The sequence below is a fragment of the Terrapene carolina genome, unplaced genomic scaffold, assembly GCF_002925995.2.
Source record: "Terrapene carolina triunguis isolate 2854851 unplaced genomic scaffold, T_m_triunguis-2.0 Scaffold752, whole genome shotgun sequence".
Taxonomy (NCBI): domain Eukaryota; kingdom Metazoa; phylum Chordata; order Testudines; family Emydidae; genus Terrapene; species Terrapene triunguis.
In genome coordinates this window covers 326,284-343,879 of record NW_020665103.1, presented here as the reverse complement: position 1 = coordinate 343,879, position 17,596 = coordinate 326,284, and the positions used below count along the sequence as shown (strand labels likewise).

The following is a 17,596-nucleotide window of genomic DNA, read 5'->3' as shown; positions in this document are numbered from 1 at the left end:
GAGCCCCCATCCTGCTCCCTGCAGGACAGCGCCCCCTAGTGCTGCACTGGGGTATTGGGGGCAGCACTGACAGCCCCATCCCAATTTCCAGTGGTGTCCCGGCCCAGCCCGGCCCCAACCCCTCCTGCTTAGCATGTTTCTAGTTTTAGCCCAGGCACCCCTCCCCCACTCCGTTTGGTGACATGGGGTGTGTGTGTATCTTTGATCTTATCTGTTCCCGAATTGGTTCCCATGGGAATTAATCCCCCGCTAATCACAATTAACTGAAGTCTATTAACGAGCTGGGGGAGAGGGGTCACGAGGCCAGTCCGGGGGAATTGAGGGTGAGGATCAGGGCCATAACAGCGTTATGGATGCTCACTGGAGGTAGTGAGGGATGGGAGAAGGGCCAGAGGAGAGGTAGAGAGGCAAGTGGAAGGCCAGGGCCAGGCTGAGAGAGGAAACACCAGCATGGAAAAGAAGGGAATGTGAGAGGGGAGATGAAAGATTGCATGGGAAAGACAGGAACCTGGAAATCCAGGAGGGGAGTGACAGCGGCATGGGAGGAAAAGAGGGAGCAAGGCCGTGGGGGAGGGGAGGAGAGGAAAGTCCTGATAGAGAAGAACAGAAGGAGAAAACTGGGGAGCGGAGGAGAGAGAAGCAGAGGAGGGGAAGAGAGGGAATGTGAGACTAATGGGGGTGGAGGGGCAAAGAAAAGAGAAGGAGGAAATCAGGGAGGGAGGCAGAGAAAGGAAGAGGGGAATGAGACAGGAGGAAAAGAGGAATGAAGGACAGAACAAGCAGGATCCAAGAAAAGAACAGAAGGAGAAAATCTGTGAGAGGAAGGAACAGGGGAAACAGAAGAAAGGAGAGAGGAAATGGGGGTGAGGAGTGGATGAAGGGGAAGGGTCCAAGAAAGAACAGAATGAGAGAATGGAAGCGGGGGGAACATGTCAGAGTCCTACAGAGACTGAAAAGATAGAAGAGGTGGAGGAGGAGGAGGAGAAATGAAGGGAAAGGGAGGGGAGAGACTGGGCGATGGAACGAAAAAGACAGTCAGTGAGAGAAAGAGAGGAGGAAGAAGGGAGTGAGAAAAAGGAGAAATGAAATATGTCTCTCTGCATCTTTCTGCGGCTCCTCCCTTGTGACTCTCACATCCCTCCCTTTCCCTCCCCACTCTCTGGCTTCATCTCTCCTCCTCAGTCTCTCTCACACTCCCCCATTCTCTCTCCTTGCCCCCCCCACACCCAGCTGCCGGGCCCCACCCGCCCGTCCCCCCAGCTCTGGAATGTGCCTGAGTCACTCGCTCCGCTGCCTGGCTCCTAAATAAGGAGCGAACAGGCCTGGTTCGGCCAGGAGGGGGAGGGGAGGCCGGGAATCCAGCTGCCGTCCAACTCCGCACAGCTGCGCCGGGAGCCTCCCAACTCCGCTCCGGTGTCTGGCACCACCTCCATCAGGGTGTCTGCCCCTCCCGCCTGTCCCCAGAGCCCTGAAGGGGGGAGCAGAAACCGAACCCCACCCCAAGGCCCTGAGCTATGACCCTCCAGAAATGGCCTTAAATCTCCAAACTTGGCTCACGACCTTCTGGACTGGGCCCACGGCTCTCCAGAAAAGGCCATGAACCTCCAGATATGACCCAAGACCCTTTAGACATGGCCCACGTCCCTCCAGACTGGATCCCACAGCCCTCCAGAAAGAGCCATGATCCTCCAGACTGGGTCCACGGCCCTCCAGAAATGGCCATGAATCTCCAGATACGACCTAAGACCCTCTAGACTTGACCCACATCCCTCCAGACTGGATCCCACAGCCTTCCAGAAATGGCCATCTATCTCCTGCCTGGGCCAACAACCTTCCAGAAAGAGCCATGAATCTCCAGACACAGCCCAAGGCCCTTTAGACATGGCCCACATCCCTCCAGACTGGATCCCACAGCCCTCCAGCAATCGCCCTCTCTCTCCTGATGTACCCATGACCCTCCAGAAATGGCCCTGAATATCCAGATATGGCCCACTGACCCTCCATGCCACCATCGCTCTAGATCCATCGGCATCTCCAATGCTTTCTCCAGATCACTTGCCTGGAGGAACCTTCACCCCTGGCTGCCCTTCCCCCCATATCCAGACTCCCTGTTGCTTTCCTCACAGCCCTTTCTGCCCGAGAGCTGAGGAAGGATAGAGGGATAGGCTGGACTCTTGGTGGCCCCTTTGAGCTGTAGTTTGAAGCCCAGGGCACTATCTCACAGGCTCTCCTGAGCTCCAGGTCCCGTGGAGTGCTGTGTCAGAGAAGGTCCGGTGCCCCTTCCCTGACCAGACCCCTCAATGTCTCTGTGAAGCACAGACCACAGCCCAGAGACTGCTGTGCCAGAGAGAGATTGTCTGGCCTGCTGGGGAGAATAGATGGCAAAACACACCATCTAGATGTCTGACCACACTATCTATATCCAAGCGTCCCTCTATTCATCCATAGTTCTGTCTATCCATCCATCATTAGCTCTACCCATCTATCCATTGTCAGATCATCGCCGGCTTTATCCATCCATCCATGAGAAGCTCTTTCTATCTCTCCATCCTCAGCTGCATCTACATTTCCATCCCTCCATTATCAGATCTACCTATATGTCTCTGTCTACCCTCAGCTCTAGCTATCCATCCGTCATCGGATCTAGCCTCAGCTCTATCCATCCATTCACAGCGGTACCCTTCCATCCCTCCATCATCAGAGCTATCTGTCCATCCATCCTCAGCTCCACACATCAATCTATCCATCGACACATCTATCTAAATATCTGTCCTCAACTCCATCCATCCACCCACCCATCATCTATCTATCCATCCATCCTCAGCTCTATCTATCTATCTATCTATCTATCTATCTATCTATCTATCTATCTATCCTCAGCTCCACCCATCCACTCGTCTATCCATTGTCATATCTCTCTCTATCTCCCTATCCTCGGCTCAATCCACCATCACGAGATCTATCTATAGATCTCTCTATCTACCCATCCTCAGCTGTACCCGAGACACAGAGAAATGAAGGGCAACTAGCCGAGGGCAACCCGCCAGGCCAGTGGCCAAGCCAGGAATAGAAACCAGGGTACCTGAGTCCCACTCCAGGGCTCTATCCACTAGGAACAGAACTGCCCCCCTCCCGCCCCGGCCAGAGCCCCAGTCCAGCCTGCATCCCTTTCCCTCTCAGAGACTTGAAGTAAAAGAAGGGATAAGCAACCCCAGCCTGTCTTAGGTGGCGCTGGAGTGGTCCTGGGCAGGGATCCCTGACTGGATTCCCAGCCCTTGTTATTCCCAAGTGGGTGAGCCATATTTACCCCTTCATCATCCGTTCCAACCACCCCCCACCATCTCTACTGAGTGGGTGGGGGGTGTAGGAGTCCCTCGCGTCTCCCTTGGTGCTAGTCCCCTCCCTCCAGGAGTCCTCAAGCCATTCTCCGCTTTTCTGATGACAGCTCCCATCCCGCTAAGAGGAACTGGTCCCGGTTTGGGGCGACTGGCTGGCTCAGGGGCATGGGGAACAGGCAATGGGGCCTTCCCCCTCTAGGGGGCACCAGTTCCAATCGGAGAGGCAGGCTGGGCGCTGTTTCTGTCCCTCAATAGCCCAGGCAGGACCTCTGGGCCCCGGCCAGATCGGCATTAGCTCAGATAAGAGAGGGGCTATTTGGGGAATCGCCTCTAAAGCTCTTATACCAAATGGCATTAACGCAGGCTGGGCTCACGGTGCTGGGGGACGGCCTGAAGGGCTGGATTTGTGGCTCCACAGTCCTTTACTTATCCCATAATATCCACCGAGCGCCCTTTATCCTGTTCTGGCCTGGTTCGTAAGGTGTCAAAGTGGGCGGGAAAGGGTTAATCACATGTGTTTGGTGGGTTGGGAGGTGGGACGACTCAGGCACAAGAAAGGGTTGATGGCAAAGCTGGGGATGGGACCCAGGAGTCCTGACTCCCAGCCCCCCCTGTCCTCCCCCACCGCGCTCTAACCACTAGACCCCACTCTCTTCCCAGAGCTGGGAATGGGACCCAGGAGCAGGGCCGGATTAACCTTTTGTGGTCCTGGCGCCAAACATATTTGTGGCTCCCATGGGGGCAATGGAGCATGGCGTGGTGGTGGTGGGGCGGTCGGTTCCTGGAGTGAGGGGCCAGCCAGGAGCATGGCACGGCAGGGACGGCCCTGCTCTGCCCAGCCCAGTGCACGGGCACTGGCCCACCCGGCCCTGCGCTGCCAGCATGCCCCTTCCCCTTGGGGATGGGCCAATGCCGCCCCACCCAGCCCCCCCACCCAACACCAGAACACACACCACCACCCCCGATTTCCTATGGCCAGAGCCCCCCCAGACCTGCTATGCCCAGCGCCCCACCCAGACCATGCCACAAATGCACAGCGCCCTGCACACCACCACCACTGCCCACCGCCCCCCTGCCCACAGCCCCCCCCCCCAGAACCCCCACTCCCTAGTGCCCCAACACACAGAGATCTTCCCCACCCCCTCACAGCACAGCACCCACACCAGAGACCTTCTCCCCCACGCCCTGCCTCCCGGCCGCACTCACCGGCCCTGCTGGGAGATGACTGTGGCTGCCAGGTTAAGCTGGCAGTGCAGCCAGGGCTGGTCCTGGGGCCGGGAATCGCTCTGGCCCCTCAAGAGTGGTGAGATCAGCCAGGCCAGGGCCTGCCCCGGCCGGGCTTCCTCAGGACCCACTTGCCTGGAGCAGCCCAGCCAAGCCCTCCACACAGTTCCCTCTACACACACACCTGACCAACACTGGCCAGGCTTCTGCACCATTCCCAGGCGGCACAGCTCTGGGGAGACAGGCAGGGCCCCACAGGTGGTGGGAAGCAGAGACTGCCTGGAGCCGGAGGTGCACTGGGGTCCGGCCAGGGGCCAGAGAGAAGCCAGCGGATGGGGCCAGGGAGTGGAGAGGAGCCCTCGGCCGGCTGGCAGGCAGGCTGAGAGAAGCAAGTGGGGCGGGGGGTTGGGGGGAGCCAGCAGACTGGTGGGGGTCTCAGGGCACAGTGCAAGCAGAGCAGGCCGGGGCCCCTTCTGAGCATGGGCCTGGCTCCATGGAGCCACTGTAAACCCAGCACTGCCCAGGAGTCCTGACTCCCAGCCCCCCCACCCCCAATGCGCTCTAACCACTAGACTCCCCTCCCCTCCCAGAACTGCCGGTGGGACCCAGGAGTCCTGACTCCCAGCCCCGCCCCCACCAGCTGCTGCTTTCGCGCTGCACTGCAATAACCACTTCCTGAGCGGGTGCAGGCTGCCCGGGGCTTCGGCTGACACAGGCCTCGATCTCCCCGCCCTTTTCCGTCCCACACGTTCCCACACGTTCCCCGCTTCCTGTTTTCGACAGGGCTGCAGCACTGCGGGAAGACGGGGCAGGACTGGCAGCCCCAGGGGCCTCTGGGTAATGCCCAGAGCGGGTGCGGGGCAGCCCAGTTAAGCTCCTCCCATGCAAACACACCTTGCTCCCTGCCCGGGGGCCGCAGCCCTGCCCCTGCAGGGATCCCCTCTAGGGGGCAGAGGGGAGTTGGGGCTCTGGGGCCACTTCAGCCCTCGGTTTCCCTGCTGAGGCTGGCAGCACGGGGGAGGGGCGGGGGGTGGGTTGGGATGGGGGGACATGCCCTGCTGGGGGCTGGGCTGAGATCAAACTACTTGTTACATCCAGATGGGAATGATCAACTCCAGAACCAGTCCCCCTAGAGGGGAAAGGCCCCGTGTCCCAGTCCCTGGAGCAAGGCGTCCATGATTATGAGGGCGAAATGAAGCCAAGATCCTTGCAGGGTGTGTGGCTCTGGGCCGGAAGCTGAGGCTGGGGGGTGAGGGGGCACCCGCAGCTGCTCTTGGGAAGCCTTGGAGTGGGATTATAGGGGCAACAGCTCTGGGGAAGATGAAGGGTTAAAGTGCCCCCCCCCCATCTACAGTGACCATGGCAACCTCGTCAACGCTGACCTCAGTGCTTTTAATGACTTCCTCTGGAAAAACCTGCTGGTGGCTTCTGCCAATGGGAGGCCGGCAGGGCCTGGTCCCCTCCCCCATCACACCCTGCATACCCCTTTCACCCCTCCCCCATCACACCCCTTTCTCCCCATCACACCCTGCCTGCCCCCTTTCACCCTCCCCCATCACACCCCTTCCTTCCCCATGACATCCCTTGCCCATTCATACTCCTTCCTTCTCCCACTTTTACCCCTCCGCACCCACTCCTTTCCCTAGCCCCCCACCCCCCGCGAATCAGCATCCTGGAGGCTGCAGGAGTTGCTCTGTTGTCCTGGCCTCTACACCCTGGGTGAGCCTAGGGCTGTAGCGCTGGGCTGGGACCCAGCCCAGACCTGGTCCCTGGGTCCTTCTGCACGGACAGCGGCTTCCCCTTTCCCCCAAACACACAGACAGACTGTCTGCGGCTGTCGATCTCTCACACACAGCCTCTGGGGGCCTGTGTCTTCCTCTCAGGCACATGCTCGCTTTTCCCTTTCTTTCTCTCTGTGTCTTGCACTCCTCTCCCAGAGCCGGGGATAGAACCCAGGAGTCCTGACGTCCCAGACCCCCTGCTCTAACCCACTAGACCCCCCCTCCCAGAGCCAGGGATAGAACCCAGGAGTCCTGACGTCCCAGACCCTACTGTTCTAACCCACTAGACCCCACTCCCCTCCTCTCCCAGAGCTGGGGAAAGAACCCAGGAGTCCTGCCTGCCATCCGCCCCCCCCCCCTTCTCTAACTGCTCGGGAAGCGTCCCTCCCTCACCAGAGGCAGCTGCATTTCAGCAGGCAGGAGAGGCTGTAGGCGGGCGGGGAGATGACACCCAAATGAGAACGTGCCCTGGAGCCCTGTCTGAGTGACTCCCCAGCTCTGAGCTCAGCAGGGAGGGATCCCAGCCCTGGCATCCCCTGCACACTCACCCCATGCCCCCCTCCCCCAGCTCTCGGAGCACGGCAGCCCCGGACTCCCCACTATGGGGAGAGGAACAAGGCCCATGTCACCAGGCCTGAGCCACTGTCACTGACCAGGGCTACAGGCCTCCATGAGAATGGGGAACAGGGGGTGGCAGGGGCTATGGTCCTGAATGAGCTATTGGGGGCGGGGCGGGGGGAGATGCAGTCCAGGAAAGAAAGAACACAGATAGATGGATGGTTAGAAAAATATTGTGGGAGAGAAGGGGTGGATAGATAAACAGATCTATATACAGTGAATTGAAATCTCTTACTGTCCTCCCGTTCAGCTCTAGCCACTAGACCCCACTCCCCTCCCACAGCCAGAAATAGAACCCAGGAGTCCTGGCTCCCAGCCCCACCCCACCTCAATCCACTAGACCCCACACCCCTCCTAGAGCTGGGGATAGAACCCAGGAGTTCTGACTCCCATCCCACCCCCGCAGCTCTAACCCACTAGACCCCACTCCCCTCTCAGAACTGGGGACAGGACCCAGGAGTCCCGGTTCCCAGCCCCCCCTGCTCTAACCCACTAGACCCCACTCCCCTCTCAGAACTGGGGACAGAACCCAGGAGTCCTGGCTCCCAGCCCCCCCTGATCTAACCCACTAGACCCCATGTCCCTCCCAGAGCTGGGGATACCCCCTCCAATCCTCCCCATCACACCCCTCTAAGCCTGTCCTCTCCCCCATCAGAGATGTGTCACCACATTCCCCCTTAGCCTAGCTGAGCTGGCTGGACTTAGTCTTTCCCTCCCGTGGCTGGAGGGGGCCCCATGGCCATTCTCTAAGCTGCTAGCCCTAGTGGTCTCCCCTCACCTCCCCCCCCCCCCAGGTCTCCGCAGGTCAGGGCACAGGGGGGCAGAAGCTGAGTGCATGGCCGTCAGCAGCTGATGTCAGCAGGGCTTCCTCTGCTGGGTGGAGTGAGGGCTCAGCCTCAGGGCAGAGAGCAAAGGAGGGAGAGACAAAGCAAGCAAGCAAGCTGGCCCCATCTCTCCGGGCTGAACGGCCCCTGCCTGCGTGGGAGGGATAAGCCAGGCGGAGATCCCAGCCGCCCGGCTGCTCCAGACCCTCCGGAAGATAAAGAGCCCGTTTGTGGTGAAAGGTCAGTTTGTGACGAAAAACCGAAGCAGGAATCTGCCCTCGAGGGGGTCACAAAAGGACCGTGCAGAAGGATGGCGCCGGGCCTGAGGCAGAGGGTGCTTAGCCTGGGGACGGCAACCTGACCCGGCTCAGTACAGACGCTGGAAGGTCCTAGAGCGACAGGAGCCCCCGCTGCATTCTAGAGTGGCAGGGCCCCCACAATCCCATGGTCTAGAGCTGCAACTCGTCTCCCTTTGCTGCATGCTAGAGTGACAGACTTCTCCACAGCCCCATGTTCTAGAGCTGCAACTAACCCTCTTTGCTGCATTCTAGAGCGACAGGCCTCCATGTTCTTCATGTCCACAACTCCATGTTCTAGAGCTTCAGCTCACATCCCACCACTACATTCTAGTGACAGCCCCCATAGCCCCGTGTTCCAGATCTTCAGCTCACATCCCACCACTGCATTCTAGAGTGACAGCCCCCATGGCCCCGTGTTTTAGATCTTCAGCTCACCTCCCTTCACATCCTTTTAGAGCGACAGGCCTCTCCACTGTGCTCCGAGTGCTAGTGCCTGTTTTCTAGTGTGCCAGCCCCAGACTCATCTTCTAGAGCTTCAACACCTCTCTTTCACTGCATTTCACAGCAACAAGCCCCTTCACTGCACTCCCACGTGCCAGGTCCTGCAACCTAGAGAGACAACCCCCACCCCCATGTTCTAGAGCTTCCGCTTACCTCCCTTCACTGCATTTTAGAGCAACATGCCCCACAACCCCATGTTCTAGAGCATCAACTTGCTTCCCTTCACTGCATTCTAGAGCAACAGGCCCCTCCACTGTGCTCCACCATGCTAGCTCCCATGTTCTAGAGTGACAGCCCCCAATCCTATGTTCCAGAGCTTTAACTCTCCGCCCAATCACCGCATGCCAGCACCCTCCACTATATTCCAGAGCAACAGCCTGCCCCTCTCACGTTCTAGAGCTGCAGGCTGCCATCCTTCCAGTGTGTTTTACAGGACCAGACACCTCCAAAGCTTTCTAGAGCAACAGCCAGTACATTATAGAGCGACAGGCCCTCTCTACGTCATTCCAGAGTGACATCAACAGCATTCTAGAGTGGCAGCCTGCCCCCACCACATGCTCTGAAGATGCAACTTGCTATCTGTTCAATGCATTCTAGAGCAACCCCCCTCCTCTACTGCACACCAGTATGACACATAGTGCGTTCTTGAGTGCTCAGCTGCCTTGTCCCATGTTCTAGAGCTTCCACTCTGATTTAGAGCAACAGGCCCCTCCTATGCATTCCAGCGCAACAGGCCCTGCATTCTAGACCAACAATTACTGCCAATGCATTCTAGAGCAGCACGTGCAGCTGTCTTCTAGAACATCACAGCCTGTGTTGAAGAACAGTTGTTACTGCTGGAGTAGCAATCACCGCTCTATTCCGGCACTGTTTTGTAGAGTAATTAGCCACTGGGGTATTCTGGAGCATCAGTCACCACACACTTCTAGAGTAACAAGAAGCACCAGAGTGTTCTAGAACAACCATTGCCAGAGTATTCTAGAGATACAGATAAGGTCCTGGTGCTGAAAGTGCCAGTACTGAGCTCCATTGCAGGGTTGTGGCTGATCACAGTAGTCTAGAGTGAAAACCACGAGAGCATTCTAGAGTAACACTCCCCACCATATTCTGTAACAGTCCCTGCAGTAATGCAGCACAACAGGATGCTGGAGCCATAAACACCGAGGCCCAGACCCTGTAAATGGAGGTCGCTCCGTCAAAGTCAGCGTAGGAAATGGAGCCCAGGATTCTAGAGCAGACCAGCATCGGGGGGTGCTAGACTAGAGCATTAAAGGGCCGAGGCAACACGTGGCATGGGAGCGGGGAAGTAGGAGGGGGTTATCTTGGCTTGGTCACCATGGGGGCGCCCACCCCTAGAGCACTTGGGTTTGTGGCAATGAGTCTTTCCCATTGATGCTGAAAGGGGAAAGGTCGGGAGTTAGATAAAGAAACAAACACATATGGGGATGAGGTAGAGAGATGGATGATATGGGGACTGGATGGGCAGAGGGGGATGTATGGGGACTGGATGGATGGAGGGGGATGTATGGGGATTGGATGATGCCTATAGGGGACGGATGGATGCATGCATTAGAGAGAGGGATAGACAGATGCATATGGTGATTAGATGGCTAGATAGTTGCTTATGTGGATTCAAGAGAGAGAGAGAGAGAGAGAGAAAGAGAAAGTGAGAGACACGAGCACAGGGAGATGGATGATATACAGACAGACTAGCTAAAATACTTTCCTATTTTTAAAACGTATATTGACTACTTTAGAGCAAAGCAGTATTTATCTGGCAAGCATTACCATAGAGAGTACTGTAGTCATTTAATACTACGGTGATCTGATACCGTAGACTACACTCAATTTGTTCTCAGTATTTTTGAGTACTTACCATACAACACTGTAGTATTTTAACAATATTGAGACCTATTACTTTCCCACCCTTCCAGTACTTTAAAGTATTTTTTTAAGTAATTGCTATGCAATATTGAAAACATTTAACAGTATTTTGATCTATTCACTGGAACACCATAACATTCGGAAGCACTTACTATAGAATACTGCAGTATTTTAACAGTATCTTGACATCACCCTGTAGGATAGTCTAGCGCTTTGCAGTAATTTGGGACATTACTGCAGTAATTTAACAGTCTATTAATCTAGAATACCCTGGTGCTTTACAGAGGTGAGGTGGGGGAGGTAATATATTTTATTGGACCAACTTCTATTGGTGAGCGAGACAAATTAGACCAATACAAGATATTACCTCATCCACCTTGTCCCTCTAATATCCTGGGACTGACCTGGCTACAACAACACTGCTGCTTTTACAGTGATTTAATGAAATGCTATAGTAATTTAACAGCACTATTTTACTCTAGTATTTTACTGTATTTACTATGGAACAGTAAAATAATTTAGCCGTATTGTCATCTGTTACTCTGGAATACTCTAGTATTTTGCAGTAATGTTGAGTAACTCCACGGCAATTTAACAATACTGTGATGTTACTCTAGCACTCTGTAGTAATTTGAGCAATACTGCAGCAATTGAACAGTCGTACAGCTTATCACTGTGGAATACTCTTGTCCTTTATTGTATTTACTATATAATATGGTGATTTAGCAATGCTGTAACCTGTTACTCCAAAGTACTTCAGTGTTTTTGAAGTAATTTTGAGCAATGCTCCAGCAATTTAACAGTAGTGTGATGTTATTATTCTCGAGTAGTCTAGTAGTTTGCAGTGTCTTTGCACAATGGTGCATCTAACATTATTATAGCCCCTTGCTTTGGTATTTAACGTTTTCACTATAGAATACCAGAGTCATGTAATTGTATTGTGATTTGTTACTCTCGAGTACTCTAATAGTCTGCAGTATGTTTGAGCTGAAATCCAACAGTACTATAGCCCCTTACTCTAAAATGTTACCATATTTACTATATAATACTAGAGCAATTTAAAAGTAGTGTGATCTGTTACGCTCAAGTACTCTAGTAGTCTGTAGTAATTTTGAGCAGTCTAACATATTATGGCCCATTAGTCTAGTATTTTTACTGTATGATACTACTACAGTAGACCCCATATTGCTCACATACTATATTTATTTCCTATATAATACCAGTACAAGATGGTATTGTGATCTGTTCCTCTCAAATACTCTAGTACTTCAAAGCAGTTACTCCAGGATCCTCAAGTTTTTTTCTTTAATGAGCATTATGGGGTAGAAAGATTTTTCCAGCTGCCTCCTTGCGCTCCGTAGCCAGTGCCAGTGGGGCTGCCCCCCGGGCACAAATTCATAGCACCAGGGGGCATTTTTAGTGCCAGGAAGCTGGGCAGAGACTCCGGCTGCAAAAATGCCGTTGACGTTCAGCCACAAAGTTTAGCCAGGGATGCCTCTTGCCTAGCGACTGTCCCTGCTAAATGATCCCCTTATGAGGCAAAGAACAGACCAGCCACTGTGCACACCAGAGCCGCATCTGGCCAAGGGCAACCCCAGACCCTGGCATGGGTCACATGTGTGAAAAGACTTTTGTGGATCACCCCGTTCCCTTCCGGTGCCCCCCTCCCCACCTGGCCCCTGCCACTGGGTCCCTAGCCCGGCACTGGCAGGGATCCCCAGTGAGAGAGAAAGAGGGGGCTTCAAGGCCCGTCCAGCCCTCAGCCTCTCTACTGAGGCTGCCAGCGACTTTCGGCCAACAGGGAAGTGGGCTGGGGCCGAACAAACTCATTTCACATTGGGGCTGTGGAATGGGAGTGACAGGGTGGGGCTAGATCAGAGCCCGGCGTCTCTAGAGGGGAGAGGCCCCGTGAGCCATTCCCCATACCCCTGAGCCAGCCAATCCCCCACCCTGTGGCCAGATCAGAGCCAGTGCCCCACAAGAGGGGAAGGACCCCATATCCCATTCCTCTCCCTCCCCAAGCCAGCCAGTGCCCTTGCCCTGGGGCCAGATTGAAGCTGACATCCCCTATAGGGGAAAGGTCCCATATCCTACTCCCCCCAGCCCCCATAAGCCAGCTACAAACTCAAGCCAGACTACTCCAAAAGGAACCAGCTGGCTCAGAGGGGTGGGGAATGGGATATGGGACTTTTCCCCTCTAGGGGGCGCCGGCTCCCATCCAAACCTGGAGGAATTGGAATCAACCACCCTATTTCCACAGTCCATCCCCCGCCTTTCCTGCTCTAGCACCATGAGAACAGGGTGGGGACGTTCCTGGACCACATCCTTGTGGATCCCATGACAACCCCGGCCTCCACCACGTGCCCTATATCCCTGGCCCACGAGGGCCAGAGACGCTGCCCAATGGGAGCTGGGCCCGGGCTGGAGGTCAGAGGTCAACCATGGCTAACGGCCCCACGCCTGGGGTTGGCGTCCCCACGTTCAACCCTGTGTTAGGCACCTGAAGGAGGAGGAGAAGGAATGAGGGGAGGAGAGACAGTGGGGGATGAAAAGAGGGAGGGGAAAGCGGGAGAGAAGCAAAAGGAAGAGAGAATGAAGAAAAGGGTGAACGAATGAGCAGAGGAGAGAGAAAGAAAGAGGAGGAATGAAGGAGAGCAAAAAAGAAAGACTAAAAAGGGAAAGAATGAGAGACACTGAGGCCGAGAAAGAATGAAACAGCCGAGAGAGGGCGTGAAAGAAAGAAAGAAAGAAAGAAAGAAAGGATAAAAATGGCGAGAGGAGGCAGAGTGAAAAGTGAGAGCACGAAGCAGAGAAAACGAAAGAGAGCGGGGAAAGGAGGAACGCAAGAGGGCGAGCGAAGGAGGGAGTGAGGAGCGCGCCGGTACCTTTTTGCGGTGGGGGTCGTTCTTGGCCAGGCAGGATTTCGACAGGGACAGGTAGCCCCCGATCACCTGGATCTCCTCCGCCGTGGGGTAGCGCTTCTTCAGTGGGGCGCTGGCCGCCTTCTCGGGCGCCGCGGAGCCCCCCTCGCCCTCGACGCCGTTCTCCACGGCTGGCACCGGCACCTTGCGGGGATTGATGGTGATGGTGTTGCCGCTTCGGCGCTGCACGGCTGGGTGGGGCAGGGTGGAGGGGCCCCCCAGCTCCCGGGGCCCCCGGCCCCCGCGCCTCATGGCCTCCCCCTCGGCCGGCTCCTCGGCGCTGGCCGGGAGGGGAAGCTGCTCACGGCTGGGGGAGGAGGAGGAGGAAGTGGAGGCCGGAGCAGCGGCAGCCTTTGGAGGAGAAGTGCTGGTTTCCTGCCGAGCCTCGCCGGGGTCTGGGGGAGGGGAGGCGGCCGCCCGGCGCGGCACCACCACGAAGGAGTTGCGCGAATGGAGGCGCAGGCTGGCCACGGCTTTGGCCTGGGCCTCGGCATCCAATATGGTGTCGACGGGCAGGCCTGAGGCTGAGGCGTCTCCATTGTCCCCCCTGCCACTCCTGTCCAGAGAGGTGACGTCTCTGCCCGGCGGGCCCAGTATCACCGCACCTGAGCCACCGCCACCACCGTCACGCCTCTCCGGTGAGGCGGCTTCTCTGGCTTGTAGGCCCGGCCCCAACGCCAATGCACCGCCACCAAGCCTGGCTCCCCTCTCCGGTGAGGCAGCTTCTCTGGCTTGTAGGCCCGGCCCCACCGCCAATGCCCCGCCACCAGGCCTGGCTCCCCTCTCCGGTGAGGCGGCTTCTCTGGCTTGTAGGCCCGGCCCCACCGCCAATGCACCGCCACCAGGCCTGGCTCCCCTCTCCGGTGAGGCGGCTTCCCTGCCTCGCTGTCCTGGCGCCATGGCACTGCCATCACCCCTAGTTCCCGTCTCTGGCGAGGTGGCCTCTGTGCCTTGAGGCCCTGGCACCACGGCCAATGTGCTTCCACAGTGCCAGGCTCCCCTGTCCGGTGAATTGGCCTCCCTGCTCCGAGGGCCCGGCACCATTGTGCCAGGGCTGCCACCATCATGCCTGGCTCCCCTCTCTGGCGAGGCGGCCTCCCTGCCCCATGCTTTGCCGGTGGGCGAGCGCCGCGGTGGGCTCTCTGGCCAGGCCTCGGACCTGGCTTCGAACTGGCTGCGGTAGGAAGCCACGGTGAAGGGATGCCGCGAGGGGGTCAGGCCCGGCAGGTCGCGGGGAGGGCTGGGTGTGCCACTACGGTGCTGGGCCGAGCCGGGCGGTTTCCTTGCTGCCAGGGGGCGTTCGTAGGAACCATCGGCGAGGTTCTCGGTGCTGAGGGACCTGAGCGGTCGCGGGGGTGGGTCCTCCTGGCCGAAGCGGCTTAGCAGCTTGCTGACACGCCCGCGGCGTTGCTCCGGGAGCCCCGGCCGGCAATCGGCCTCGCCGCGGCTTTGGCCAAAGGAGTTGAGGTCTTCCACGCTGCGGCTGAGGGCCGATTTGACGATGAAGACTTCGCCGGCCCGGATCTCGGTCACGCTCCCGCCGCGCCGGGCCAGCAGCTCGTTCAGGGATTCCACGCTGCCGGATTTGGCCTCCCCCTGCCGCTCGGCCCCCAGCGGCGCTGCTCCCGGCACCGACTCAATGATGATGACGTTGTCGGCCCGTAGGGTCCTCACCCCAGGGCGCTGGCCGTACAGCTCCATCAACTGCTTGGCCTTGGCGCTGGCCGCCTCGGCCTCCGGCGCCGCCGTCTCCTTGCGCCTCTTCTCCAGCTGGATGAAGGGGTTCTGGTGCACCGGGCCAATCTTCTCCTGCAGCACGGTGCTCTCCTTCTGGCCCATCTCGGGGCCGGGCGGCCCCGCCACAGCCAAGGGGGGCCCTGCTCCGCCGCCACTGCCCTCCGGGTCCGAGAAGGAGGTGCCGGAGCCCTGCTTGGCGCGGCGGCGTTCGATGATCTCCCGCTTCCAGGCTGGCATCTTGGCCATGCGGTCCTGCTGCTCCCGCTCTCTGCGCCGTGCCTCTTCCTCTTCCTTCCGCTTCCTCTCCAGCAGCTGCAGCTTCCACTCCGGCAGGGCCGGCGCCGGAGCCGACGCCATCCTCACCCCGGGGCTGTGGGGGGCAGGGAGGGAAGTGGGGACGGGGGCAAGGGGGAGCAGGGAAGAAGGGATGGAGGATAGTTTGAGAGGATGAAAGGGAGGGATAGAGAAAGTGTCAGAGATGGAAGAAGAGGGGGAATGGAGGGATAGTTTAAGAGGACGAAAGAGAGGGATAGAGAGAGTGCCAGGGAAGGAAGGAGAGTTTAAGAGGAGGAGGAGGAGAGAGAGAAAGGGGCAGAAATGGAGGAATGGTTTACGAGGAGAAAGGTAAGGCTGGAGGAAGGGAGGGATAGAGAGTCAGGGAAGGAGGACTAACGGGAAGGAAGGAGAGAGAAAGAATGGAAGAAGGAGAAAGGGGGCTGAGGAAAGAAGGAATGAGGAAGTGGGAGAAAGGAGGGATGGAGAGAGAGCTGGGGGAGGCGGGAGAGGCAGGGAAGGAGGGATAGCGGAGCCGGCAGAGGAATCAAGGGGCTCCCTGCTCTCCCCCGCCCCTGCTCTGGGAGGAAGAGAAAGAGAGAGAAAAAAAAGAAAAGATTAAAAAAATCCCTAAAGTTCCGCCTGTGTCAGCCTGGCGATTTCCGGAGGGGGCGGGCACTGCTCGCCCCACCCGCCCGGCTGACAGCCCCGCACGCGGCTGGGAATCCCGGACCCCCATGGACCCCAGGAGTCCGGGGAGGGGGAAGGGACAACTCAGCCTGGGTGTGGAATGGAACCCAGGCGTCCGGGTGGGGGAGGGAACCCAGGAGTCCGGGGAATGGGGAGTGAGGGGGGTGGCTCAAACTGGGTGGAGGGGGGAACCCAGGAGTCCAGGGGGAAACCCAGGAGTCCGGGAGGATGGCTTAGGTTTGGTGGACAATGGAACCCAGGAGTCCGGGCAGGGGACGGTAAATCTTGGAGGGAAGAGATCTATATTACCCCAGAGAGAGCTCAAATCTTGGTGGCTCAGAGGAGCCCAGGTAGCCGGGTGCGTCGGGGGGAGGGGGGCTTTTTGGTGGGGGTGGATGGAAATTACCCTGGACTCCAAACCTCGATGGCTCAGGCTAGCTGGGCTATGGGACCCAGGCGTCCGGATGGGGGAGGGGGAGAATAATTACCCCGGAGGAAAGTAGCGGAACCCAGGCGTCCGGCCGGAGAAAAGGCGGCTCCTTTCGGCGCGGGAGGGTCCGAATTCTCCGCGGGCTCCTCAGAACCCAGGCGTCCGGGCGAGGCGTGGGGGGAGGGGAAGGTTCCAAACCGCCTTTTGTCAGCGACGATCCAGCGCCGTGGGGACCCAGGCGTCCGGGCAAAGAGATCTCAGGCTCCTATTGTCAGCGGCGGATGGGGGGGCGGGGAGGGAGAAATCTCGGTAGGACCCAGGCGTCCGGGCAAGGAGCTCGCAGGCTCCTATTGTCAGCGGCGGATTGGTGGGGGGGATCAGTGGGACCCCGGCATTCGGGCAAGGATCACAATGTGTGTGTGTGTGGGGGGAGGAGATCGACACCTCGGAGGGACCCAGGCGTCCGGGGGAATTTCCCGGCTCTCAGCGGCGGCTTCTCACGGCCCCATGCGGCTCCCCTCCCCCAGTCTGGCGGCGCCCTCCTTCGAGCCTTTCCTTGGGGGGCGGGGGGCCGATCCGCTGCCCCGCTTGGGGGGCCGGGCCGGGGAAGCGCTGACAGGAGGCAGCGGGGCCCCAGGGAGAAATCGCTGCTGGCCCAGCCGCTGAGCCGCCAGGAGAGCCGTAATCCCCGCCTGGCTCATCCCCCCCAAAGCCTGGGAGAAGAGAGAGATGGGGCGTGGGGGGGGGTGGAGGAGGGGCGGGGGAGAGCTGGGGGGTGTCTTTGTGTATAAACAGAAGGGGACGAGGACACAATGCGAGGGGAGGGGCTTTGGTAGCAGAGGGGGGGGTTGGAGTGTGTGTGGGGGGGAGGGTCGGATCTGGACAGATGGGGGAAGGGGGAGGTTATGGGGTTGGGGGCGGGCTCTCAGGAGAGGGGGGCATTGAGGGAGTCTGGGGGGAAGGGGTGGGGTCAGGCTGTCGGGGTGGGTCGGGGGTCAGGGGGTGGGGCTGGGGGAGGGTATGTGGGGTGGGGGGATCAGGGGGTAGGGCTGGGATGGGGAGGGTGTGTGGGATGG

General features: G+C 58.2%; 2 protein-coding genes across 2 annotated transcripts in view; both read right to left on the bottom strand.

Annotated features, from left to right (window-relative positions):
* The window catches only part of PPP1R18 (protein phosphatase 1 regulatory subunit 18), a 19,020-nt gene extending 3,197 nt beyond the window's left edge, over nt 1-15,823 (bottom strand). The window contains exon 1 of the mRNA XM_026660382.1: nt 13,355-15,823. Coding sequence (XP_026516167.1) covers nt 13,355-15,484 — 2,130 coding nt within the window. The 5' untranslated portion in view covers nt 15,485-15,823. The remainder of the gene's footprint in view (nt 1-13,354) is intronic.
* The window catches only part of LOC112125057 (E3 ubiquitin-protein ligase TRIM39-like), a 261,459-nt gene that overhangs the window by 121,620 nt on the left and 122,243 nt on the right, over nt 1-17,596 (bottom strand). The window lies entirely within an intron of this gene.